Raw genomic sequence first — 27946 nt, 5'->3', positions numbered from 1 at the left:
AGAATGGATATTGGTCATGCTGCATACCTATTCTCTCTAGTATCAGAGGAGCATGCCTATTATTTTGGGTGTGGTGGAACACAGGCAGGATGGTGCTGCTGCAATAGTCTTGTTAGTGGCTTCCTAGAGGCCCCTGGTTGGCCACTGTGTGAACAGACTGCTGGACTTGGTGGGCCTTGGTCTGATCCAGCAGGGCCTTTCTTATGTTCTTATGCTCTTAGGTCGCACACCCCCACACTATGTACAAATAAACAGACTGGAGGAACCGTATTACATTACAATGAAGACTCTCCCTGTTTCCATTTAAACCTTGCCAGCCACTTAACAGAATCAAAAAATCAATGGATTAGCTAATTTACTGATGTGAAATACTTACAATTTCATCGTTATATTTACCACACGTCACACTGAGATCAAAACCTTGAACTGTTGCCAGTGAAGTGGAGGTAGGGAGGGCATAGGCTGAAATCTATGGATGAGATGCGCAAAAGATAGCAGAGAGGTTGTGATTTAGAGAAATTAGAGAACAGAAACATGCGACACACAATTTAGGGTTGCCAACCTGGAGCCTGGAAACCTCCCAGTATTACAACTGATCTCCAGACAACAGAGATCAGGTCCCCTGAAGAAAATGGCTGCTCTGGAGGGTGTACTGCTGGAGTCCCGTCTCAGACTCCACCTCCAAATTTCCCAACCCAGAGCTGGAAGCCCTAATATAGAAGCAGAACATGTTTATACAGAAAGTGCCTACCTTGGCATCTCTAATAACGTGGAATTTCAGATACTGCTGCAATTTTGCCTTGTTTGACATTTTAAATAGAAAATCCTGCTGTTCTGCAGGCAGAGCTCTGACCACTTTGTCGGTGGGCCAAAACAAGGTGACCGGTTGGTGAGCAGGATCATTGAGGAAGCTAAACAATCCAGCACTCTGGAATAAAACAGAAGTGTGACAGATTTTCTCCATCAAGCTAGCTACAAATTAACCTGTGGAACCCAGGCATCGCCGCACCACAGACTTAAAATGATTTAAACTGCATTGTGGGGAGGGATATTTTGCCAAATCACAAAATCATGTCACCTTACCTCAAGCAAGTTGACAAACATGATGTAGCCATTTTTTGCTGCCACCATTTTGAGACTTTCCTAGGAAGATGAAATGTTTGTTAAGTTTATTTGCTTGAACTATTTTTTAATGAGCTGGCAATCCAAAGGTAAATTTTACATACCCTCTCCGTTGTCGGATGAGGAGTCGCGAAGTCTTGAATCCTCTGTGGAACCAGCCAGTTGTCTATGATGTGGATGACTCCGTTTGTGCAGATCATATCACGGGTTAAAATTTTAGCTTTGCCATTTAAAAATACTGAATTCTAAAAAGGCAAACAGGGGCAACAAAGTTTTTCACAGACCCAAGATGCTTAGTGCAAAGAAATAACACATGATAGACTGATCTGCACCTACAGTAGCAATAAAAGTATGAAGCTGGCAGTAGTGCTGGCCAAGTTCAAAGAAAGGGTGGAGACATCCCAAATTTTTGTAGGTAGGGTTGCCAGGTCTCTCTTTGCCACCGGCAGGAGGTTTTTGGGGTGGACCCTGAGGAGGGGAGGGTTTGGGGAGGGGAGGGACTTCAATGCCATAGAGTCCAATTGCCAAAGCTGCCATTTTCTGCAGGTGAACTGATCTCTATCAGCTGGAGATCAGTTGCTAGTATTTGGAGGCTATTTAAACGTCAACATGTGTACAACAACAAAATTATAAGTTCTGAACAATATCATGAAGCTTCACCATACATCAAGCACTAATCAGAACGTTATAACAATAATAAGTACCCCCCGGAAAAGTCCATACGCCGGCAGTAGAATCCTTTACTCAAAAGTACCTGATGTTGTGAGGATCGCTGTATACCGCTCCGTGCTGGTTGCAGCACTAGTTCCGCGGTCAGCTGATATGGAGTTATCCAATTGCGTTGCTTGAAACTCGTTACTGCTGATATCAAACTTTTTCGCTAAAACGACTATGTATTAGAAGTTTTTAACAAACATAGAACATACGTGGCACACTGATGTTACAAGATCCCGGTTGCTTCTTGTTTCGTTTTGAGTACAACTTGCTTCCTCAGACTGCGTAATTTTGTTCTGACTGTATTATTGCAGTTCATAAGAATGACTCCTAGGGTTTCTTTAGGGTTTCCAGGTCCCTCTTCATCACTGGCGGGAGGTTTTTGGGGCAGAGCGGGGTTTGGGGAGGGGAGGGACTTCAATGCCATAGAATCCAATTGCCAAAGCTGCAAATTGGAGGTTAGCGCCTCCAATTCTAATTTTAAATATACACTCAAGCAGTTTACCAATTGTTCATCTAAACACGTTATTTATGCAATTATTTGCCCGTGTTTTCTTATGTATATTGGATCGACATGCCGCCAATTAAAGTTGCGTATTGGTGAGCATAAGGCAAGGATCCACTCTAGGACCCTGGAGGCACCGCTCACTAGCCATTATTTGGAGAAGGGACATTCCGATTCAGATCTTTTATTTTTTGTGCTTTGGCAATATAAACCTCGCAGATACCAACAAGAAGATATTGCCAAGATTCTTCATAGACATGAGATGAGGTTCATTTACCTTTTCAAAACGCTTTCCCCTATGGGATTAAACAACGAATTTGACCTCACATGTTTCTTATAAGGATACACTTTCTCTTTAAGAGTCAGCAGTCCATTCTAACGTAGTGATGCAATACAGCTGGGCTAGGCAGCATTTATGTTGGCATCCTTAGAGATTAGTACCGGCACTCAGAGAGAATAGAGCCCTTGAGGGTCAGCTGGCTAATGGTATGTATGAAACATTATTATGTTTTAAGTTAGGGTTGATTATGAATGATTATTTTATGTGGACCTTGGTTTAATTTTTATAGAGGTCTTTGTACCCGTATGAGCTGTGAATCAACTGAAGAAGCATTTGGCAAAACGCACACAAATCCGGAGGTGGCGTTTTGAACTCTTGAGGAACTTTTGAAGAAGCCTGATAATTGTTGGATTATTTTGGAACTTGGACTTTGTACTATCAACCACGGAAGATGGATATTTAATTTGACTTATTTGGATCATTTTCTTTGGACAGTGGAAAGAATCACTTGGATCTGATTTAAGGCTTGTATGCCTTTATTATTGGTGTAGCAACCATATATATACTTTTTTGCTTTGATTGTATATAAATTGATGGTATATAATTTTTGGTGTGCTTTAATACATCTTGTTGCTTGAATTGTTTCACTCTTATCTTGTTGAATTTCCCAGTGGTGGATTATATATATTTTTTTGGAATTGTAGAGCTGGTGCTGTTCTTCTCTTCAACTAGTGTTTATTCAGCATACGTTACTTTTGCTTAGAGTACCTGGAGGCTGGCAACCCTATTTGTAAGTCACTTGCTTGCACCAGAGTGTATATTTCAAAATAATAAGTTAAAAAGGCATGTGTCTGACTACTTTAAAAACGTTTTTTTTAAATAGATTTTTTTTAAAAAAAATAGATGGGCTGGAAAAACTGGTGAGCACCTTGAGGCGTCTACTGATGAAGGGAGTTCATATAAGCCAGCTGCTTATCATCTGTAATGGCTAGAGGGAATGGAGAGGGTGCTGAGCAGCTTTCAGCTGAATCCTAGTTGCTGTACAGCACAGGGTGATGTTGGTGGATGTGGTGGACATGAACTTGGATACCTGTTCTGAATATATATATATTAGATATATTTGGGATCTGAATCAATATTTGGAAATCTTGGTTATACCAGTATTCCAATCCTGAATATTCCCAGAAATATTCGGGAATATCGGGTGCTGGTGTTAAAAGCTTGGTGTTTTTTTTGTTTGTTTCCCAGGCAACAGGAGGGAGGAGGGAGGGGGGCAGCTCTCATAGGCAACTGGCAACACACATTAGGGTGACAGTTTGTCAGGGTGTTTCTTCTGGGATTCTCTGGTTTGACACTGAGTTCTGTTGAGCTTGTACTTCCGCATCAGCCCTGGGTTCTACTTGGCTTCTGTGATTTGATGTTGGTTCTGTTGGGCTTGGTGGTTCTGTTTGCATTGGGAGACTTTTGGCCAGTGGCTGCTTTGCTCTTGTGTGTTTGGCTATTCAGTTGAAACTTGGGGGTCTTTAATGGACAGACAGCACTAACTCTGCTGCAATTTTGGTGTCATTTGTTCAAAAAACAGCAACTTCAGCCCCCCAGAAAGATTCCCCCAGGAAATAATGGACCACAATAATTTCCAAATTCCCAAAAAGAAAAACAACAACCTGCACATCACACTGGTATTTGGGACCAGAATTATCTGGAATACTGGTATTTATATCCTTTCTGAAATCCAAATTTAAAAAATACCATTTTTTTCAGGTGATTATTAGGCAAATGCAGCTGCTCCCGAGTCAGTACCGTTGCTCTTTAAAAAGTTGTGACATTCTTCCACTTCTTTGGAGAATAGGGCAAGGCACAGACGTGTAAATTCCTTATCATCTCTTAATCCAAACTGGTTGCTCGGTTAAGGGAGTTCGCTCTTTTCTTTGGTATGGCAAAACAGACACAAGAGAACTGAACACTAATTGTACATCCATCCCATCCTTAGGAGTGTAACATGAGAACCAGCCTTTGAAATTACAAGCATACTTCTGAGATATTGTAGGTTCGGTTCCAGACCGCCGCAATAAAGCAAATATCGCAACATAGCGAGTCACATGAATTTTTTGGTTTCCCAGTGCATATCAAAGTTATGTTTACACTATACTATAGTCTATTCAGTGTGCAATAGCATTATGTCTTAAAAAACACAATGTACTATAATAAAAATAATGAAAAAGTTTGAAATATTGTGAGAATTGCCAAAATTTGACACAGAGACATGAAATGATCACATGCTGTTGGAAAAATGGCGTCGAAAGACTTGCTTGAAAATATAATATCTGCAAAGTGCACCAAAGTGAAGCACAATAAAATGAGGTGGGCCTGTATTGTGTAGAATTTAATTATTAGATCCTAATTCGTTATTCCAAACTGTCAGCAAATGTTCCCAGTTTACTTTCCCCAAACCATTTACAATTTTATATGCTCTCTCTTTCCCAAAAAGAGAAGTGGAAATGAAATCGTACGTTTAGCTACCTGTGAGAAAGTGATCTTGAGTTGTTCTCCCTGGAGAGTAGTCACGTTTTTATCGGTTGTCAAATCGTAGTAGAGTAGCGCTCTACAAGCTACTATATGGTAGCGAAGTATCTGGGGCATCACACCATTTTTGACCCAGTCGTAAGTCTTGGAAGAGAAAGGTTAATGATAAATACAAGAGGGGAAAAAAACCCTCCATAAAACGTTAATCAAAACCATTTAGCATGATTTTGCCCTTTGCTTACTCACTTTTGATTGAACTGCTTTTCTTAGGGGTACGAAAACAGTGAAAGGGCCAGCCCCTTCCAAATCTTGGACACCAGCATCCTGCAGCAAAACAATGCCAAATCTCAGTTCCAAGCAAAGCAGTGGCATTTGAGAGACCACCTTCCTGTTACTTTGGCTTGCCAACTCTGGGTTGGAAAATTCCTGGAGAGCTGGGGCTGGAGCCCCCCCAAAACAGCCATTTTCTTCAGGAGAATTGAGCTCTGTAGTCTAGAGATCATGTGTAATTCTGTAAGATCCCCAGGCCCCACCTGGAGGTTGGCAACCCTACTGTTACTAGGTCTGAAAGGCGGATCCCTCAAAACACTTGTTCAGGTTCTCTGGCAATCCTAATTAAATATGCATTTGAATCCTCAATTAGGAGTCTGCAGGACTTCCATTTTTGTGTCAGTCAGAGAGCTGTGGAAGGCATAATTTGGGGTTCTGATCACACTGCAAGATTTGAGTCCAGTAGCACCTTGGTGTGTGTTAAGTGCTGTCAAGTCGCTTCCGATTCATGGCGACCCTATGAATGAAAGTCCCCCCAAATGTCCTGTCTTTGATAGCCTTGCTCAGATCGTGCAAATTGAGGGCTGTGGCTTCCTTTATTGAGTCAGTCACCCTGATTCATGCTTTGAACAGCTTCGGACTTTCCTTTTGCATCTATTCATGTCAACCACTGAATGTCCTTTCAGCTTTAGTCCAATCGCATCATTACGAATAGCGCTACTTGTACTTGTCCTCTGCTCTACCCCAGTAGCAGATTAAGTGCCATCCGACCTGGGGGTCCCATCTTCCAGCACTATGTCTTTTTTTAGTTTGGATTGTCTCATCATAGGGTTTTCAAGGTAAAGGTTGGTCAGAAGTGGTTTACCAGTGCCTTCTGCTGTGCAGTACTAACCAGGGTTAGCAGTAGTGGCACTGCCATTGTCTACGAAAGATCCTCCGCCAGTGTCACCTTCCACTACTGCTGCTGCCCAGTAGCTAACCTTCAGGGATTCTTCTGCCCCCATCCCCATTGGAACTGCCTGTTCTCTTCTGCGGATGTGGCCATTGATCCCTTAAGGGGGTGGATGCATCTTCGTCTGGTGTCTCAGCTGTGACCATTCCGTCTTGAGTGACTCTGCTAGGAGTTTAGTCTCTTGATAGAGTCTAGACCCCTTACGGTATTGCTCTCAGCTTCCCTGACACACACAAACCCCCTCACCACGTTAAGGTGTGCATCCAGAAGGGGGAGTAGCACCTTAGAGACCAACAAGATTTTGGGAGGGTATATCCTGAAAAACCTGTTGGTCTCTAAGCTGCTACTGGACCCAAATCTTGCTGTTCCACTTCAGACCAACATGGCTACCCTCTGAAACTGATCACGCTGATTGTCAGTACTAGCGATTGAAAAAAGTCCTTTTGGCTGAATTGGCAGACATTTCATTGCATCCTTTTAAATCAGTTACATATTATCCATTTTTGTGTGCTTGCGTATTTTGTATATGACATTTGGGGATTAAGGGGATGTCCGGATATTTACCAATGAGCTTCAGTTCTGGCATAAAGTACATGTGCGATGCAAAACACTTGGGATTGCCATAAAAATCTGAAACATAAGAATTCTTTAAACTTCTCTAAAATAGGAAACTCAAAATGGGTATTTCACACCTTCAAATGAACGCGTGGAAGTGGAGTCAGATTTTTGCTGTTATCCCCCAACCCAATCTCCTCTCATTTAATAGAAAATGTAAAAAAAAAGTATTTTATGTATATATTTTGTATCCATTTAGGCTCTCGCTGTCAGATCAAGAACACTGTAGGAAATAAAGACCCTCCCAATCACACATAGAAAGCCTATGGCTTGGTTCAAACATTGCATAGTTAATTAAATTAACTATAATGAACATGATCATCCAAATGTGGACCTCTCTACTAACTATGTTTAGTTGGTGATGGAAGGTGCTGCCAAGTAGAAGCTGATTTATGGCAACCCTGTAGGGTTTTCAAGGCAAGAGGTGGTTTGCCATTGCCTGCCTCTGCAACCTGGGACTTCCTTGGTGGTTCCATCCAAGTATTAACCAGGGCCAATCCAACTTAGCTTCCGAGATCTTATGAGTTCAGGCTAGCCTGGGCCATTCAGGTCAGGGCATGTTTAGTTAGGGTACACTAAACCAGGTACAAAAAACAGAGTCTATGGTCTGAAGCCAGTTTGTTAACCAGGAACACTTTCTTACCTGAAGATACATCTTAAATTGACTAGTGTTGAAATCCCTTACAAGTTCCTTCAATTAAAACAAAACAGATTATTAGAATCAGTGACAACAAAATGTAGGAGTTTTTGGCTGAATGCTAGAACCTCACCAGTGACACAGTGACATCACTTCTGGTGACACACTGGAAGTGATTTCATCACTTTACCAGCAATATCATTACCTCACTAGCAAGGGACACTCCACAGGTCAATCTGTCACTGGTTGCTAGCCTGGTACTGGCAACCCTAGTCTCCCCCTTTTGGCAGCCAGGCCAGGGGAGGAAGAAGCAGCGCTGGGTGTGATATATGCTTAACCATCTATCTGCTTTTCACTAGAACTTCCTTTCCCTTCCAGCACTTTCCCCCCACTGCAGTTCTGGATGTGTTTTGGCAGAATTAGAGAGACAAGTAGTTGGGGAAGGAGTTTGATGGGATAAGTGGGTTGGGAAGAGGATATCTCCAACTATCCATTGATTTTCTGCTGCAAATTCTACCCCTCCCAATCACCTGGGGAGATCCACACATCACTGGATAGTGAGATATCGTTGACTAGGATATCACAAAACCCAACCAAGTGTGGATCCTATCTGAGTTTAGTTCAGCTTTTGAACACAGGTTGCCTGATGAAACCTTAATACAATAATATTTTACCTGGATGATGGTGCCTCTGCAAATAAATCCATCACCAATGTAACCAGATTTACATGCACAGGTCCTTCCAGTCACTTCAGTATCATTGCAGACTGCATTTTTCCCACAACCGCCATTATTCTGTCAAGAAGGCAGAAATAAAATCTCACTTGCATTTCAGTGCTAAACCCACCAAGCAACAGTGATTTTCGGTTTCCACTAAAGCACACCGGCGCTGTGAACTGACCAGCCTTTAAAGGCAGACACCAAGCACACAGACAGAAACATCACACCAAAGTGCTATGCATAAGCATTCTTGCAGGCAAATTTTGAAAGCCTTGCTTGTGACTAATGTAGAGGCTGCTGAGCTGTAGACTGGTTTTCCTTTTGAATTCCCTTATAGAAGTTGGCTGACAAAACTGAAGTGGAAAAAAAAATCAAGTCTGGCTGAATAACCAGGATGAGGTAAGGAAACAGAATTTGGAAATGGAGCCTGAAGATTATGATTCAAGGTCACAAGATCTGGGTTTGTGTGCAGTGTATTCTTGTGGATCTAATGAGCTACTGGGGTTTTTGTTAAAACTCTTTGCCAAGTTAAGCCTCACAGGGATTGGTTGCCTGACTGAATGACACTAATACAAGAAGCACTATAAAAACATGTTATAAAAATCAGTTTTAACAGCATTATGGTTAAGCAGGAGGAAAGCTGGTAGAGATAGCACTTCACAAAGAAACCAAAGAACACTCTCTCATGTCTTTGATCTTAGACTTTCGTGATGTTTGAAGGGGGGATTCAAATGTCAAGCAGTTCAAACCTTCTGTTGCGCAAATCTGGACTGGAAGTGCAATTTACTGAAGAAAAGCTTTGGATAGGCTGATGCTCAGCTCTTCCCGTCTGCCAATTTCTTCTTACATTACAGCTGTTTTTAATGAATGCCAATACCTGGGGGTGGGTGGGCAGGTCTTCTGCTACAGTGAGAGACCTCCTAGCCTCAGTTTCCTGTTCCCCTCTGTCAATAGACAGGCTGGTGGGATAAAAGTAGGAGGGGGGGGTCTTCAGCATTGTGCCGACATGTGACATCATTTGCAACACAAAACCAGAAGTGATGTCATCGTGTCAGGGCGATGCTCTAGGGTTCATCTGAGTGAATCCTAGAGTGTTGTGCTGATACAATGAAGTCACTTCCCCTTTTGTGCAGGAAGTGATGTCAGGCTTTGGTGTGCCTCCAAAGAACTCATCCCCACCCCCACCCCAAATACTCCCATTGGAAGGCCAGGTATGGCTGCAAACCTGTAGCACCCAGGCCTATGTTTGTGATGGAAACACAGGTCTGCTGTGGTGATTGAGGAGGGAGACTTGCAGTGAGCACCATCCCAGTGCTGATTTGCACAGGAGGAGGAGGAGGAGGAGCTGAACGTAAAACACACCATATACTTCGACCATTACTTGGGAGTAAGCCCCATCAATTATTCATTTATTTAGTACATCTTTATCCCGCCCTTCCATCCAGCTGCTTACATTGGCCTATATAATTCTCCCCTCCATTTTATCCTCATAATAACCCTGTGAGGGCAAGAGACAATTACTGATCCAAGTTCAGCCAGTAAATTTCATGGCAAGTGGGGATTTGAACCTACATCTCCCTGGCCCTAGGCTAACTATTTTGGCTCTCAGTTAACTTAGAAAGATTTACATGAGTATACAAATTTAGGAATGTTTGCAAGTTGGTCTGCAAGTTGGATACTGTGGGATAATTAAAAAACAAAAACAAAGAAAGAAACTTTGGGGGTTAAGCCTGAAGACCTGCAAGTCTTTCTCCACTTTGGACTGTAATTACTCACCAGAGGTAGAAATGCACACTGCCCTAACTCAGAGATGTTGTCAACATTATTAGGCACACATTTTGGCAGTATATATACTGCGTACTAAATTTTGAATGACACAGGGATAGCATGACAAACAGAGTCAGCACAACCACGGAGCAAATTCATGAAGTGCTCCATTTGTATTACGCTTTGGAGCCAAGTTCTCATTTTAGGCTTGGAGTAGATCCAGCAGGTTGGCTGCTGCAACCGGGATACAACTGAATGGCAGCCAGATGCAGGGCTCAGCAGCTGGTTCCATTGTGTCAGTATATTGATGTCTATATACCCTTGTTAGGATGTGCCCTGAACAAACTGTGGATCTCCACTGCAGAAGAAACAGATGCAAAGCAAAACCATTCCATAAACCAAAAGCTTCACCAATATCAAAGTACTCACAATTGCACATAAACTGATGTAGGTGCATGAATGGCCATTTCCAGAATATCCTTTTAAACAGTTGCACACTGCCTGCCATGAACAAAAATAATTCAAGATTTGCAATCAGATTGAAGAAAACCTTTAATATCACATATATTTTATTTAGAAATACTTATATGATTACAAAAACACCACAAAGAATAATTCAGTCCATTCTGAACTTTTGTCTCCTTTGTAACTTTACTTCTCTCCTATGCAAAGCATATAATTTAGCAGTATTTTCTCTTTGCTAGTACATTTTGTAGCTTTCAGACTTTTTCTTAAGGAAAAAGTGTTGTAATGAAAAATGTAATAACCTTTCAAGACAGGCATTCATTTGTTATTCCAGTTTATCTTGGACAGCTCAGCAAAATGCAAATACCCAGGTCTTTTATGCTTGGCTGTTTCACTCGCTGTCACCCCTCTGATGACTTCGGGTCTTTTGTGTTGATTATGCATGCTGTTTCTAACTGTCAGATGTCGCCTTTCTCCCCTCCTATATTTCCCAGTGTTTTGCCCGTGTTTTCAGAGACCTGTTTCATCTTGAATTTGAAAACATGGACAAAACACAGGGAAAGGCAGGGGGAGAGTGAGTTTACCTCTGACGGTTGGAAACAGCATGCATAATCAACACAACAACCCAAACTCGTTGGAGGGGTGACGGCGAGTGAAACAGCCATGCATAAAAAAACCATAGTTACCCAAGCAACTTAGCTGGCCCACAAAAATGTTTTAGAATCTTCAACCACGAGCTTTTTGTTTTAAGAAAGATTTTAGCCTCAATACTGTATTTCTCTTCTTCCCTGCGTTCAGAGAACTTAGTATGTCAAAGGGTTCTTCAAAATACTTAAAGAACCACCAGAGGAAAAAGAGGAAAAGCTCGATATAAAAATGCTAAGTGTTCAATGTGTTTGACATAATATTGCCGAAGCCCGGATAACCTACAAGAACCAATGTTTCACATATTTCAGTAATTCCTGACAGGCAAGATGATGCCACTAAATGACAGACGGGAACCTGAGGCATAGCCTAAGCTTGTCCAGAGAGTATATGGCGGAACTAAAATTTGAATTGGTGGTTTATTATTGCTTCCAATTGGCAATTATGCTATGCCACACCAGACAGCACCAAAATCTTGCCGTTAAAAACAGAATAATCAGAAAAGGCTCATAGCTCAATAGAAGAGCTCATACTTTGAATTCATAAGATTCAGTCTCTAGTGAAATGAATTTCAGCAGAACTGAAAATGGCATCAGCCGTGACGAGCCTGTCAAAGTTGACAGTTCTGGGCCAGACAGACCAATGTTCTGCTTCAACATAAAGCAGCTTTGATTTGATTGTTTGCTTTCTTTAGCCTGTGAGTCACCACTGATTATTCATTACATTCATATCTGGCCTTTCTTCCACCATGCAATTCAAGGAAACATGCGTGGGTTCCAGGAGGTCTCCAGCCCAATTACTGACCCAGCCTAGACCTGCTTAGTTTTAGCAAGGATGCTGCACCACATGCCTCTCCTACTCTTCCACAGATAACTACCAGGGAGCCGTTTCCTGTATGGCCCAGACCCTGGTATACAGGATAGAAGAGTCTTCAACAAACAAGACAAGCATAGTTCACACCGCAGTGTGTTAATGCATACAATACATTTCTCTGGGACCAATGACTTAGTGCCATACTTAGTAATACAAGATGTAATATTGAAATTGCTTACCTGATTGGGTCCAATATGAGTGCATTCTGCATGTTTGTCACATCCACCATTATTTGTTATGCAGGGGTTAATTTCTTTATGAAATCAAATGAGAAAAGCAGAAAAAGGTGAGTACTCTTCCATTTCTCATGAGATTGCATTTAAGGGACCCTAGAAATGGAAGCTACTAGTTCCATTCATTCTTATCATTACTCCCCTTGTCTAATAAGCTAATTCTCTTGATTTCACCAAGACAGATACATATATCTACTATATATAGTAGCCAGTGCTGGCATTACTGTACCCTTTCCTTGAATTACGTCAATGAACTACAACAACCTTCTCAAATCTTATGAGAACATAAGAGGCCATGCTGGATCAGACCAAGGCCCATCAAGTCCAGCAGCCTGTTCACACATTGGCCAACCAGGTGCTTCTAGGAAGGCCACAAGCAAGACGACTGCAGCAGCACCATCCTGCCTGTGTTCCACAGCACCTAATATAATAGGCTCCTCTGATCCTGGAGAGAATAGGTATGCATAGGGTGGCCAACTCCAGGCTATGGTATTCCTGAAGATTTGAGGGTAGGTTTGGAAGAGAGGAGGGACCTCAGTAGAGTTTAATGCCATAGGGACCACCCTCCAAGGCAGCCATTTTCTCCAGGGGAACTGATCTCTGTAGTCTGGAAACACTGTAATTTCAGGAGATCTCCAGGCCCCACCTGGAGGGTGGCATGGATAGCCCTATCCTCCATGAACATGTCCATTCCTATCTTAAATCCCTCCAAGTTGGTAGCCATCACCACATCCTGGGGAAAGGAGTTCCACAGTTTAACTATGTGTTGTATGAAGAAATATTTCCTTTTGTCTTCTTTAACCCCATGTTCTAGTATTATGAGAGTGGGAGAAAAGCTTCTCCCTGTCCACCCTCTCCACACCATGCATAATTTTATTGACCTCTATTATGTCTTCCTTTACCTTTTTTCTAAGCTAAATAGCCCTACGCATTTTAACCGCTCCTTTTAGGGCAGTTGCTCTAGCTCCCTGATCATTTTGGTTGCTCTTTTCTGAACCTACTGAATGTTAATAAGCACTCTTTATTGTGTCAAAGATCTATACATATACAGTGGATACTTACCAAGGCAGACTATTCCATCTCCAGTGTAACCTGTTTTGCAAACACACACTCGATTTCCTGGAGTGGTCCGTCTACATTCTGCTTCAGTGGAACAACCTCCATTGCTGATTTCACATGCATCAATGGCTGTAAAAGGACACAAAATATAAAAGTACAAGCTGATGTTCTTTGAAGAATCAAGAGAGGTGACAAATCCAATCTCATGCCCCAAATCTTCCCCTACAGGGCTTCTGGTTTTTCCATGGGCTTAAGCTGGATGATTTCTCCTACCCTCCCTTTTCTCCCTGCCCTGACCTGGATGGTCCAGGCTAGCCTGATCTTGTCAGATCTCAGAAGCTAAGCAGGGTCAGCCCTGGTTAGTATTTGGATGGGAGACCACCAAGGAATACCAGGGTTGCTGTGCAGAGGAAGGCACTGGCAAACCACCTCTGTTAGTCTCTTGCCATGAACCCCCCCCCCTTAAAGTGGTCGCCATAAGTCGGCTGTGACTTGACGGCACTTTACACACATACACGCCCTTTTCTCCCTAGTTAAAGGAGAAAAGGGAGTAGGAGAAATTAGCTGCTGTCAACATTCTATCCCTTCTGCAGCAGTATTGCCTATTCAGAGTGGCATCAGCTCTCCAGAGTCTCAGGCAGAGGTCTTTCACATCACCTACTACCTGATCCTTTTAAATAGAGATGCCAGGGACTAAACTTGGGACCTTCTGCATGCCAATCAGGTGCTCCACCACTGAGCTACAACCCCCTTCCCAGAATGTATTTGTATGTACGTGCTTGCAAAATCTAAGTACAGGCAATGCCACTTCGGCTTTCTGAAAGACACAGGACATATCTGGCCCATGCACACACCCCAACTATGCATCATATGCTAGATCTTAAAAGGTCTCTGCTTCCTTTTCCTGCAAATTTGCTTTTAAAAAACTATTCATTGTAAATACATTTGGAAAGATTCATTTTCTCAAATTAACATATGAAAATGTGTTGGGTCTCCCCTCCCCACACTGGCAAACATCAGAGACAGCGAGCAGTCTTTCAAGCAGAAGGAAATCCACTTGCCTGTACAATGTGTTCCATTCCCTTTAAAGCCAGCTGCACATTTGCAGTATGATGTCCCTTTAGGATTGAGAAGGCAGCTAAAATGGTAAAAAAAGGATGAAGTGAGTAATGCAAAATCCCCATGCTAGCTGGTACTTCTTTTTTGAGACCCCCCCCCTTCACCCACACTTCAAAAGTAGTGCAATGGTCAGCAAGGCAACATTGACTTCTATTAACGTTGACTTCCCTGGAGGTTTTTAAGAAGAGGTTAGATGGCCATCTGTCAGCAATGCTGATTCTATGACCTTAAGCAGATGATGAGAGGGAGGGCATCTTGGTCATCTTCTGGGAATGGAGTAGGGGGTCACTGGGTGTGTGGAGGTAGTTGTGAATTTCCTGCATTGTGCAGGAGGTTGGACTAGATGACCTTGGTGGTCCCTTCCAACTCTATGATTCTAACGGGTCTGATGTCATACATACTTAGCACTGGTGTGGCAAGAATTGTTGCAGTTATCATCCTTGATTTCTGGGGAAGTAAAAAAGGAAGAAAAAGCCTTTGTTAGTGTGCAGTCAGAGTGACAACTCCTCCCTTTCCCTTTGACCTTGCCTGCACAAGAACCGATATATATGGCTACTGCAGAATCACATGATCCAGATGTTCTTCCCCAATCTAGAAAATCTTCCTGCAAGTTATGCAAAAATCTAGGCTGCATCTTCTTTCCTAGACAGTTTCTACTTTTGAAACAATGAGAGAATTCAATCATAAAATTCATCTGCACTTGGCATTGTATTTTTTTTTTGCTTTCAAGTCACAGCTGACTTATGGAGACTCCAAGGCAAGAGACATTCAGAGGTGGCATGGTATTGCCTGCCTCCACGTCACAACCCTGGTGTTCCTTGGAGGTCTCCCATCCAAATATTAGCCAGGGCTGAGAGTGTGTGGCTGGCCCAAGGTCACCCAGCAAGCTCTCATGGTGTGAGTAGGGATTTGAACCTGGGTTTCCCAGGTCTGACACCTTAACCACTACACCACACTGGCTCTCTTGGAATTGTCTAGCCCAAAGGATTCTATGCCATGCAATTATGCCCCACGTGTAGATATCATACAGACTGTGAGGGCTTGCCCTTTAATTTGAATATTGTGCCTACTATTCTCTTGGTACTTAAGAAACATCACAAAGCTGTAGCTATAAAAATAGTCTTCAATTTGGTTTGCATGAAGGCTGAAGGGAGCACTGAGAAGTTTCAGTAAGTCCATTCTCTTTTATAGTTTTAGCTGGACAAATGAACACAGGAGCATGCCATTCCGAGGATGGACCTGCATCTCTGGATCTGTATTGAGGACAGCCACACTTACCCGTATCACATTTCACACCTCTCCAGCCAGCGTCACATTCACAAGAGCCATCCCCTTTAATGCCACTGCTACACTTCCCATGGACGCAGGCACACTCTAAACGCAAGGAGGAGACAGGCTTCAAAATCTTACTTGATAGTAATCCTTACTTGATATTCATGGCTATATTGATAGTATTTGCTCTGTTCAGCTTACATGAGTTAGACAGAACAGAGAGGGTAATGACCCAACCTCAAAACTTGGGTACCCAAAAGGTGGGTGAAATAAAATCCAATTAAACAATGAAATATATTTATTACAAAGCGTACATGTGTGTGTGTGTGTGTATGTCAATGTGGCCCCAGTCTACAGATTTGAGTATCCACAGATGGAGCCAATCAATATACATTAAATATATATAATATATATATTAAATATATATAAATATACACACACACATATATATTCAATATAATATATATTCAATATATATGTGTGTAAAAAAACATGCCCTTGGGGCAGCAAATATAGGGTTGATTACCTAAAACCACATGCCAAACACATTTCGGCCCCCAGGCCTTCTTCAGTGGTCTAGTTACAGTCACCTCCAGGCTATACTGTAACTCGCTCTACATAGCCCTTGAGGCTAACTCAAAAACTCCAGCTGGTACAAAATGCCGTGGCAAGGTCCTCATCAGTGCTTAAACAGCTGCACTGGCTCCAGCTGGAATATTGGGTCAGATTCAAGGTGCTAGTTATTACCTTTAAAGCCTTACATGGTCTGAGCCCTTCGTATCTGTGGGACCGCCTGTCCTGGTATGTACCCCGGAGGACTCTTCGTTCAGCTAATACCAATCTTTTGGTGGTCCCTGGCCCAAGGAGTGTCCAGCTGGCCTCGACCAGAACCAGGGCTTTCTCTGCCCTGGTCCCTGCCTGGTGGAATAGCCTCTCTAGTGAGACCAAGGCCCTGAGGGACCTCAAAGAGGTCTGCAGGGCCTGTAAAACAGAGCTATTCTGCCAGGCTTATGGTTGAGGCTGGCTACAGTTCCTATATATAAATGCTGGTCTCCCTAACCTCCCCACGTGGTAATACCATTTTTATTTAATAGTTTTAGCTGGACAAATGAACACAGGAGCATCTGGTATTTTCCTCTTGCTCGCCTACCTGAAGTTTGTGTGTGTTGCGATTAGTACTTTAGAGGTGCCTAGGTAATTTAGTATAATGCTTATTTCAAACCTTTCATAATGTTTGTATGGATATGCCTTCCTAGGGTGCTTCCCAAGGAAATCTAATTATCATTTTGATCAGCTAGAGAAACTTGAGGAAGTAGGACAAGTAATAGGACCAGTATTAACTTTCCCTTGCTCCCATTCTCCACCATTCTTGCAGTATCTGTGACTCTGACAGGTGACTGATGACACTTTTAGAACCTTACAATGTTAACTAGTTATGAATCATCTGGAGTCTTATACCTTGATCACAGTTAATGCCATATTTGCCTTCGCTGCAACTATCACAGGCCAGTCCTTTGAAGCCCGCTTCACACTCACAGAAGCCGGTGCCGTTGAAGCCATCCAAGCAAATTCCATTCCCAAAGCAAACATTTCCAGCTGCTTGTGGACACGGCTCACACTGTGTGCCATAGAAACCCGCACAACATTCTCTGGTCTGGAAAGAAAAACTACATAAGGCAAATGAGAATCACATGTAAGAGAATACAACAAGAGAGAGGGCATTTGAGAAAAAACCTTGTGGATTAAGGTTGGATATACTTGAGCGAGCCCATGCATCCAGCTTCCTACCGACTAACTACATGCATCGGTATATAGAGATACAGCAGCCATTTCCTAATATTTTGCATCTTTGCTATATACTAGAATGTCACACGAGGGTGGCAGAGAAACACAAGTTATGGAACCGGTTGGGAATAAAGGAGGGAAGATGGAAGAAAGATGTCATCCTCCAGCTTCATGCTGGGAGAAGCACTCACTAATTTCTTCAGTTGGGGGAACTGGATCATTCCCAGTTCACCGCTCAGCAGCATTGGCCAGCCAGAGTAGGCCTCCACTCCTAGTTAAAGATGTTGGCCAGTGCTGATTTAGGATATGAAAAGGGAGAGGAAGTAGCTAGGGAGGTGTGGGTAGTTTGGATGACTTGCTGGCAACAGGTAAAAGCAAAAAAGATGACATTGAAAATAGCGGGGCACAGGCCATCTTCTCTGTGAGGAGGAAGAGATGGAGCTCATTTGGTTGAGCCTATAGACACACCCCTTTCTTTAGAAGCCAGAATTCGTATTAATTTTAACTATTTTACTTTATTTATGCCTTGCCTTTCTTCTTAATAGGGACCCCAATGCAGCTCACATTATTCTATTCTCCTCCATTTTATCACATCATTCTCTTCTCCATCTTATCCTCACAGCAGCCCTATGAGGTAGGTTAGGTTGAGAGTGTGACTGGCTCAAGGTCACCCAGCCAGCTCCCATGGATTTGAATCCCGGTCTCCCAGATCCTAAGTCTAACATTCTAACCGTGATGCCACATTGGCTGCGGGAATTGAGGGTATTCTCTGCTCTGCAGTAAATCCAAGGGGTCCCTGCTGATGGAGCATGACAGAAAGGCTAAGAGAGTGCCCAAGTGAAGATGAATTTCTAGATGACTTTAGGGGGAAAGTATGAGAGAGACAGCAATCATAGAATCATAGAGTTGGAAGGGACCACCAGGGCCATCAAGTCCAACCCCTGCACAATGCAGGAAATTCACAACTACCTCCCCCCTCCACACCCCTAGTGACCAGAAGATGGCCAAGATGCCCTCCCTCTCATCTGCCTGAGGTCACAGAATCAGATGGCCATCTAACCTCTTCTTAAAAACCTCCAGGGAAGGAGAGCTTACCACCTCCCGAGGAAGCCTGTTCCACTGAGGAACCGCTCTAACTGTTAGAAAATTCTTCCTAATGTCTAGAAGGAAACTCTTTTGATTTAATTTCAACCCGTTGGTTCTGGTCCGACCTTCTTGGGCAACAGAAAACAACTCGGCACCATCCTCAATATGGCAGCCCTTCAAGTACTTGAACATGGTTATCAGTACTTTAACAAAGATCCTAAAATTAACTTCTAACGATTGTACCTAATTGACTTCTATGGAAATGGCCCCTCTTGCTGTGTACTAATGCAACGACCAACTGAAATTCAACCAAAATACTCACAATTACAGTCTTTGCACACTGGACCTGGCATCCTTTTTCCATGGCGCGCCCTGAAGATCTGTAGTAGAAGCACATTTGTTTGCTCCCTGCCTGTACAAAAGGGTCAAATTTTTATGAGCCTCATCCATAAAATTATTACATAAATCCACCAGTCTTCCATGTTATTTTTAGTTAATAAATACAGCAATTTCCCATGAAACCATTTCTACTGAAATCGCAAGCTGAACACACTCATCTAAGAGAAATCGAATGATTAATTAGCACAACACTAATTTGAATAAATATCTTGGCAATCAAAAAGCTGCTTTTGTCAGTAATTTCCATTGACCTGGAAAATAAGTTTTCTGATTTGCTTTTTTCGTTGTTCATTGTGTATACACCACAGCATTTCCAACAGGCTCTTAAAATAGAAAGTCTGAAGCAATGAATACAAAATCCTGCAACTATTTAAAGCAGGGGTGGGGAACCTCTGGCCAGCGGGCCAGAAACGGCCCATGACATCATCTTATCCGGCCCACGACCCACCTGCCTAGGCCGGGAGTTCCACAGAGCTAGTTGTCACTAGCCAGGCTTTGCTGGGAAGTGTGAGCATGCCTCTGCATAGCCCTCCCCCTGCTCGACCCCCATGCGTCACCGGCCTGCATGCTGGACGCGCCACCAGAGGTTCCCTGCCCAGCCTCCCCCCGATGGATCCCCCAGCCTGCGCACTGGACGCGCCTCCGGAGGTTTCCTGCTCTGCCCCCCCATGGATCCCCCGGCCTGCGCCCTGGACATGCCGCCAGAGAGCCCCTGGCCTTCCCTCCCCCCTCGATCCCCCAGCCTCCGCGCTGGAAGCGCTGCCGGAGAGCCCCTGGCCGGCCCTCCCCCCCATTGATCCCCTGGCCTGCGGCCTGGACACGCCGCCAGAGGCTTCCTGCCCTCCCCCCCTATGGATCCCCCAGACTGCGCCCTGGACGTGCCGCCGGAGAGCCACTGGCCTTCCCTCCCACCTCGATCCCCCAGACTCCGCGCTGAACGCGCCACCGGAGAGCCCCTGTCCTGTCCTCCCCTCCTTGATCCCTTGGCCTCCATGCTGAACGTGCCGCCGGAGAGCCCTTGGCCTGCCCTCCCCCCTCGATCCCCTGGCCTCCGTGCTGAATGCACCACCGGAGAGCCCCTGGCCTGCCCTCCCCCCTCGATCCCCCGGCCTCCGCGCTGGACGCACCGCCGGAGAGCCCCTGGCCTGCCCTCCCCCACTCAATCCCCCGGCCTCCGTGCTGAACGCACCGCCGGAGAGCCCCTGGCCTGCCCTCCCCCCTCGATCCCCCGGCCTCCGCGCTGGACGCGCCGCTGGAGAGCCCCTGGTTTGCCCTCCCCCCTCAGTCCCCCGGCCTCCGCGTCGGACGTGCCGCCGGAGAGCCCCTGGCCTGCCCTCCACCCAGGGGCTCTGGATCAGTGGGAGAGCATCTCCCACACAGGGGCTGTGGATCAGGGGTAGAGCATCTGCTTGACAGGGGCTGTGGATCAGGGGTGGAGCATCTCCTTGGCAGGGGCTGTGGATCAGGGATGGAGCATCTCCTTGGGAGGGGCTGTGGATCAGGGGTAGAGCATCTTCTTGGCAGGGGCTTTGGATCAGGGGTAGAGTATCTGCTTGGCAGGGGCTGTGGATCAGGGGTGGAGCCTCTCCTTGGGAGGGGCTGTGAATCAGGGGTAGAGCCTCTGCTTGGCATGCAGAAGGTCCCAGGTGCAGGATGGACTACCAAACGTGCAGCATCTCTCTCTGTGTACTCTGTGCCCCTTCCCAATCTGGACCCTTGTAAATTCAATCCACGGCATTGCCAGGTTGGGCAAGAAATGAACAGAGGTGAGTTGCCATTGCCTTTCTCTGCAGAATGACTCCGGTATTCCTTGGTGGTCTCCTATCCAAGTAAGCTTAGCTTTTGAAATCTGTTGAGATCAGGCTGGGCCAGGCCATCCAAGTCAAGATCCAGCCAGCATGTAAAATTTCTCTCTCTCTCTCTCTCTCTCTCTCTCTCTCTCTCTCTCTCTCTCTCTCTCTCTCTCTCTCTCTCTCTCTCTCTCTCTCTCTCTCTAATTTTATATATATAAATTATTTATTTATTTATTTATTTATTTTATGTCCCCCCCCCCAAATGATGTTAAAGATATTCAAATAGCCCTTGGCCAAAAAAAGGTTCCCCAGCCCTGATTTAAAGCAATGCAATTATATTTGCTTTGTCGCCAACCTCCAGGTATGAGCTGGAGATCTCCTGCTATTACAACTGATCTCCAGCCGATAGAGATCAGTTCACCTGGAGAAAATGGCTACTGTGGCAATTGGTCTCTATGGCATTGAAGTCCTTCCCCTCCCCAAACCCCACCCTCCTCAGGCTCCACCCCCAAAATCTCCCACCAGTGGCAAAGAGGGACCTGACAACCCTTAGTCCAGCAGTCTGTTCACACAGAGGCCAACCAGGTGCCTCTAGAAAGACCACAAACAAGACAAGTCTTGATCAGCATTATCCTGCCTGTGTTACACAACACCAAATATAATGGGCATGCTCTTCTGATCCTGGAGAGAATACATATGCATCATGACTAGTATTCTTTTTTACTAGTAGCCATGAATAGCCCTCTCCTCTATGAACATGTCCACCCCTCTTAAAGCCTTCCAAGTTGGCAGGCATCACCACATCCTGGGGCAGGGAGTTCCACAATTTAACTATGCATTGTGTGAAGAAACTCAGCATACAGGAATCCAAATTTACAGGAATCCAACTATAAAATACCTACCACCACTTTCGTTCCAGGAGGACAGCCATTGCTGAAGATACAGGGCAAACAGCTCCTCTTAAAAATAAACATAATACATATTTGCAGAACAGAGAAGCACAGTACATGCTTATGCATTTCTGTTCTAACATTATACAGTCACTGCATGCTCGGTCAGTGGCATTATCACTTTTCATCTGAATAAACACACAGATATATATGCTCACAATACTACTGGACAGCTGATGACACAATTAAACCCTTGCCATTATTATTATTATTATTATTATTATTATTATTATTAAATCCTGTCCTCCCCAGCCGAAGGCCGGGCTCAGAGCTGCTCATATAACATTGCAACATATATTAAATGAAAAAAAACAGCACACTAGTTGGAAATAATCCAACTAGTAAATATACATAGGCTGACCACGGTGATAAACAACAATGTGGCTGAGGGGAGACATGACATAAAATTATGCATGGTTTGGAGAGAGTGGACAGGGAGAAGTTTTTCTCCCTCTCCCATAATACTAAAACGCGGGGTCATCTGCTGAAGCTGGAGGGTGAGAGATTCAAAACAGATAAAAGGAAGTATTTTTTTCACACAACGCATAGTTAAATTGTGGAACTCCCTGCCCCAAAATGTGGTGACAGCTGCCAATTTGGGAGGCTTTAAGAGGGGACTGGACATGTTCATGGAGGAAAGGGGTATTCATGGCTACTAGTTAAAATGAATACTAGTCATGATGCATACCTATTCTGTACAGTCTCAGAGGAGCATGCCTATTATATCAGGTGCTGTGGAACACAGGCAGGATAATGCGGCTGCAGTCGTCTTGTTTGGGGGCTTCCTAGAGGCCCCTGGTTGGCCATTGTGTGAACAGACTGCTGGACTTGATGGGCCTTGGTCTGATCCAGCAGGACTTTTCTTATGTTCTTATGTTCTTAAATTGTAGTATCGAATTTTAAACAAATCATCCTTAATAATTGCTGGAAATGAATGAGTCCTATATAAACTCAAAAGTGAGTTCACAAATTCACTGGTAAGCATACAGCATTCAATTGCTATGGTTACATTAATTGGTAAGAAATTATGAAGATAATTTGAAGTCCTTGAAAACTCGAAGGCAAAGAATTCGCAAGATGAAAAATGGCCTTCTAGAAGAAATCTTTATATACAGTTTATATAGGACTCATTTATTTCCAGCAGTTGTTAAGGATGATCTGTTTAAAAATTGATATTACAATTTAACACGTTGTTTATCACCGTGGTCAGCCTATGCACATATATTAAAAAGCATAAAACATTTTAAAACAGTTAAAACAGCCTTATAAAATCCTAAACAGCACAAAAATATCCAGTGGCACCCCCCACCCCCACCCCACATTGTAATGTAGAGCTGCAGTGGGCCAAACAGATGGATTGACCCCTATAGGTGGTAAAAGGAGGAATCAGTAGTGGGGGGTTTGGGAGGCCAGCATTTATAGAAAAAAAGGAACCATAGCTGGCCTCAACCATAAGCCTGGGGGAATAGCTCTGTCTTGCAGGCCCTGGGGAACTCTCCAAGGTCCTGCAGGGCCCTGGTTTCACTGGGAAAACTATTCCACCGGGCAGGGGCCAGGGCAGAAAAAGCCATGGCCCTGGTCGAAGCCAGCTGGACACTCTTTGGGCTGGGGATCACCAGAAGGTTGGTATTTGATGTTTGTAAGGTTCTCTGGGGAACATACCAGGAGAGACGGTCCCGCAGATACGAAGGTCCCAGACGGTGTAAGGCTTTAAGGGACATAACTAGCACATTGAATCTGATCCGATACTACAGCTGGAGCCAGTGCAGCTGGTAGAGCCCTGGCATAATATGTGTCCACGGCAAGGTCCCCGTAAGAAGCATTTTGTACCAGCTGGAGCTTCCGGGTCAGCCTCACGGGCAGCCCTACGTAGAATTAAACCCTAGTAGGCTATAACAGGAATAGATTGGTGCCAATTCATGCCTTTTTGTTTTCTTTTGATTTGCCCTCCATTGCCAATCACAGGGGTCACCAATTTGGTGCCCGTGGGTACCACGACACCCACTGACACCTTTCATGGTGCCCTCTAAGTGTTCGAGGTGGGCCTTTTGCCCAGCAGGGCTTCCGATTGGCTGTGCAGATATTTAGAAGTTGCTTCAGCAACAGCTGCCACCACAGCACAAGTCTCTTCCCTGTGTTACTGTGTGTACGAGAAAAAGCATTTTTAAACAATAAGTTCATTTTAAATGGCATCCTGTTAAGCAGAGCTTCTGCCTGAAATACTGAAGTGTTAATATTTAGAGTTATGCATAACCTCACTCCCTGACATTTTGCAGCCGGCTCTACCTCCTGCGGCAGCCACTTTGTGTCAGAATTTCACAGGCGCCCACAGGCTCAAAAGGTTTGGGAACCCTGCCTGATCGCTTGTCCTTTTCCATGCTTATTGCCCTAATTTACAAAAACTGGCAAAGAATAGGCAAAAGATTAAGTCACACTTCAGGACAAAATGAGACACTTCTTCCTCTGCTTAGCTCACCCAATGAGCTTCATCCCGTAACCTATCACCTTTTCTCAGTCTCACAGGAATATTGTGAAAATTAAAGGGAAGGCATATATATGCCACCCTGACCTCCTTGGAGGTTGGGTAGGATAAAAATGTAACAAGGAATAACAAGAACAACCCCCCCCAAGCACATCTGAGTGCCTGCTTGCAAGACAATGTACTCAAGGTAGGCCAGGCTGCTGCTTGAAATGGTAGAGAGCCAGCTTGTCTTCTTACACACAGTTACACTTTATGTGTTTATTTTAAATATGTATTTCTTTTAAATGATTTTTTTTTCTTTTTCAAATGCAGTCTCCGAGATTGCTTTGCGGAGGATAATTTTTTTTTGGGGGGGGCGGTAGGAGAGGTGATGGAAACGTTTACACCATTTTCTCACTTGATAAAGCTATCCCTGAGCTGCTTTTGCATCCACTGGAGGAAAAAAAAGGTAGTTGTACTTTTCCTCCAGCAGGAATAAAAGCAGTTCAATAGTGGCTTTTTCCAGGACGGGGAGAAAACGGTTAGCCTCTTTTTCTCTGTTTCTCCCAAGCCCCTCCAACTTTCCTCCTTGTTAAAGCAATCTTGGCAGCAAATAAACATAGAAGAAAGCTTCGTGGTCCAGTCAAACCCTGATATAGGTGATGAAACAAGAAATTTGAAGAACTCTGTTCAAGTCCAATAGTACCTTAGAGACCAGCAAGATTTACAGGCTTTCAAGAAAGCTTCCAAGTTTGACTCTCAAAAGCTTATACCCACAAAGTTTTGTTGGCCTCTAAGGTGCTACTGGATTTGAATCTAGCACTTCTATTGCAGAACAACAAAGCTAGCATTCTGAAACACATCTGAAGGGGACAATACATTTGTCTTCCATGAAGTGCCACAGGGACTAGCCCTGTGCCCCCCCCCCCCCAATTGCAGCATTAAGTACTAGTACGGTTAAGTATGTTTGGATGGGCTCCATCTCCTTCTCCCATCACTGCTAGACAAATTAAAATGATGAAGAGACTAAATAAATAACATAAATACAAAAAAATATATACACAAAAGGACACGGCGTTTTTAAAAATATATTAAAATTTTAAAAATAAATAAATAAATAACATAAATACATAAATATTTAAAACTTACACAGAAGGACACAACTTACAGTTATTATTGCAGTATCATTGGTATCACATCGGTTCTTCTTGATTTCCATTACTTTTCCCAGTCCATGGATAATTCCTTTTTCAGTTGCAACATTTGGATAATTTATAGGTGCTTCATTTATGTAGAGCTACATAAAAATTGTTATCGTTAGGGGAATGCACTGACACAAATATTGATTTTGTGAACTTTATAGAGCAAATAGTTTCTTCTTTATTAGTAAGTGAGCAATATCTTTTAGATATGTCCTTTACCCAGCAATGAAGGCAATCAAGACCATTTGGATTATAGTTGGCTTCCCCCCCCCTCCCATTTTTCTTCGTGCTTTTCAGAAACTATTTGGATGCAGCATCTGCTCCAGATCAGTCACTCAACATTCAGTGTTCCAGGCTATCTTTTCCTTTAAAGTGGATATTCATTTTTGATTTTGTAAAAGTGACGAGAATCGCAAAAGACAAATTACTCGTCTGATATAGACAGATATAGAGACAAAATTATGTAGCAGTGAAGATAAAAGATTAAGAGGAACACTTTTGTAGTTGGGTTTTCAGTTATCCTATTTTTTTCCCTTTTGTGATGAATTTTTTCAAGAAAATATTAGCCACAGAATATTTAGTAATGTAAATTGTTACAGAACCAGTACAGTTCAAGATTCTGAGAACAGTTTCTTATTCGGATTTTAAATTTGGGTTTATTATTAATCTAGATTCAATTATTATGTATGGGTTTTTTTTATCTTGTTAGTACTACACACATTTTAACTTGTTGGAAGCCGCTCTGAGCTCTGCTTGGTGGGGGAAGAGTGGGATAGAAAATGGAATAATAAATAAAACAAATTAAAAGGCCCTATTTGCAGAAGTGCTGAAATCAGATCTTCTGAAGAATGTCACCCCTGTTTATCTTCACGCATGTGATCGGCTCTGTTGATGTGCATGCATATCTTGGCCATAACAGGACATTACTATAGTGTTTATCATTAGAACACAAGGCACTCAAATAAGGATAAGTTGATTTTTTTTCTGGAATTGCTGGTGCAAGAGTTACCACTGAACTTGATGGGGTCAGCCACAAACTCTTATTTGAGTGTCTCCCTTGTTGTGTGAGATGTCAAAAATCTCTAGGGGCATGTGAGTGCTTGCACCCTCCTTTTCCTTACATTCACCCATGCGCCCCCTTTCAGATAAAAATTAGACCCCTCCCTGCTTTATAGGTGCAGAGAAGCAAGCACCAAATGTGGATGAGAGGTAGTGGGGAAGGAGGGTTTTATCGCTGTGCTCCTGCACCATTCCCTGATCGTCATGGCCCTTCCCAATTGCTTTAAACTCCATGAGGGTAAAGAAGACAGGCACAGTGAAGCCCCTATCTCCTTCTGTAACATCTGGCCTGGTGTTCTGGTGAACTCAAGTTTTCACCTTGTTATGTGTCATTAGGGTGGGTCCTAATAAAAGGTGTTACATGGATTTTGTCCTTGCCGTTTTGGATTTTTCTTTTGGACTAACACTTCTATAAACAACCTGTCTACCATGAAGGCACCTCTCTCTTTTTCCTCCTTAAAGCAGCCTGATGTGTGAGTGTGAGCACATGCATGAATCATTTTCCACTTGGGGTCAGAAGCTAAACCATCCCTTCTCCAGTGCAACGGCACTGACCGATACTGTGGCCGTACTTTGCTGCTCGGTTACATGCCTGGAGATTCCCAGAAGCACATGTGGTGGGTTAGTCTTGTAATACTAAGACAAGGGAACTCTAGATGAGGCCAGAAGGCAATGTTGGGTCATTAGCTCTCCATCTCGCTTTCTAAATTCTAAAACGAGTTCTTAGATCAGCACGTAATGTAGGTGTCTAATTTTTACATATGACGCGTAGCCTCATTAACTGGGAATGTAAATACACTTACACTAATGGTGCCCCTAGGTGAACTCAAGTCATGTCAAACATTAATATGCTGCTAGCTGAAGCCAACAGAGCCTCTTACAAGACACTAAGTCAAGCAAACATTAAGCCATTTCCTGGATCAGGTATTAGAATAAATAACAAAGCTATTCTAACAGTCTGATTGTATATACGGCACCTGAGCATCATGGATGAAGAATCCTACTCTAAATGAAAAACCAAGCATGGTGTCCCTGAACATCCCGTTATGCAAGTCATTCTTGAAGAGCTTCTCCTCTAGAAGAACATGGAACCGGATTTGGTCTTCATCCTGAGAATAATATTATTAAATTTAATTATTAACCAGTACATTAGCAGGGCGTATATGCCAAACTTTTTATGACAAAACCAGTCAGCGGAAACCAGTATTTTAAAAGCTCTGCTCTCAATCCCTCTTAGGCTGGAGAAAGTCAAAATATTTTTAGGTGAAGTGAAAGAGGCCATTATGGTTCACAGGCCTATTATCAGTTGGGTCCTCACCAGGGCCGGATTGGCCATTTATCTTACAGGGAAATTTCCCATGGGCCACTGGTGGACAGGTAGAAGCCCAGTCAAGCCCCAGCAACTCTGCCAGCTCCTCAGGGACCATTTGGCTCTGAACAG

The 27946-nt window shown here is 43.6% G+C and overlaps 1 protein-coding gene across 1 annotated transcript in view; it reads right to left on the bottom strand.

The window, feature by feature from the left end:
- STAB2 (stabilin 2) overlaps positions 1 to 27946 on the bottom strand; it is a 68280-nt gene that overhangs the window by 22728 nt on the left and 17606 nt on the right. Inside the window, exons 9-27 of the mRNA XM_056846569.1 lie at positions 27483 to 27614; positions 25413 to 25541; positions 21736 to 21792; positions 18964 to 19053; positions 17229 to 17424; positions 15777 to 15872; positions 14900 to 14945; positions 14441 to 14517; positions 13383 to 13508; positions 12267 to 12340; positions 10534 to 10605; positions 8293 to 8412; positions 7625 to 7672; positions 5391 to 5468; positions 5142 to 5288; positions 1227 to 1367; positions 1084 to 1143; positions 752 to 928; positions 377 to 469 (exon numbers count right to left, since the gene is read on the bottom strand). Coding sequence (XP_056702547.1) covers positions 377 to 469; positions 752 to 928; positions 1084 to 1143; positions 1227 to 1367; positions 5142 to 5288; positions 5391 to 5468; positions 7625 to 7672; positions 8293 to 8412; positions 10534 to 10605; positions 12267 to 12340; positions 13383 to 13508; positions 14441 to 14517; positions 14900 to 14945; positions 15777 to 15872; positions 17229 to 17424; positions 18964 to 19053; positions 21736 to 21792; positions 25413 to 25541; positions 27483 to 27614 — 1959 coding nt within the window. The remainder of the gene's footprint in view (positions 1 to 376; positions 470 to 751; positions 929 to 1083; positions 1144 to 1226; positions 1368 to 5141; positions 5289 to 5390; positions 5469 to 7624; positions 7673 to 8292; positions 8413 to 10533; positions 10606 to 12266; positions 12341 to 13382; positions 13509 to 14440; positions 14518 to 14899; positions 14946 to 15776; positions 15873 to 17228; positions 17425 to 18963; positions 19054 to 21735; positions 21793 to 25412; positions 25542 to 27482; positions 27615 to 27946) is intronic.

The sequence above is a fragment of the Euleptes europaea genome, chromosome 3 (genome assembly GCF_029931775.1).
Source record: "Euleptes europaea isolate rEulEur1 chromosome 3, rEulEur1.hap1, whole genome shotgun sequence".
NCBI classification, from domain to species: Eukaryota; Metazoa; Chordata; class Lepidosauria; order Squamata; family Sphaerodactylidae; genus Euleptes; species Euleptes europaea.
This window is presented reverse-complemented; position numbering and strand designations above follow the sequence as displayed.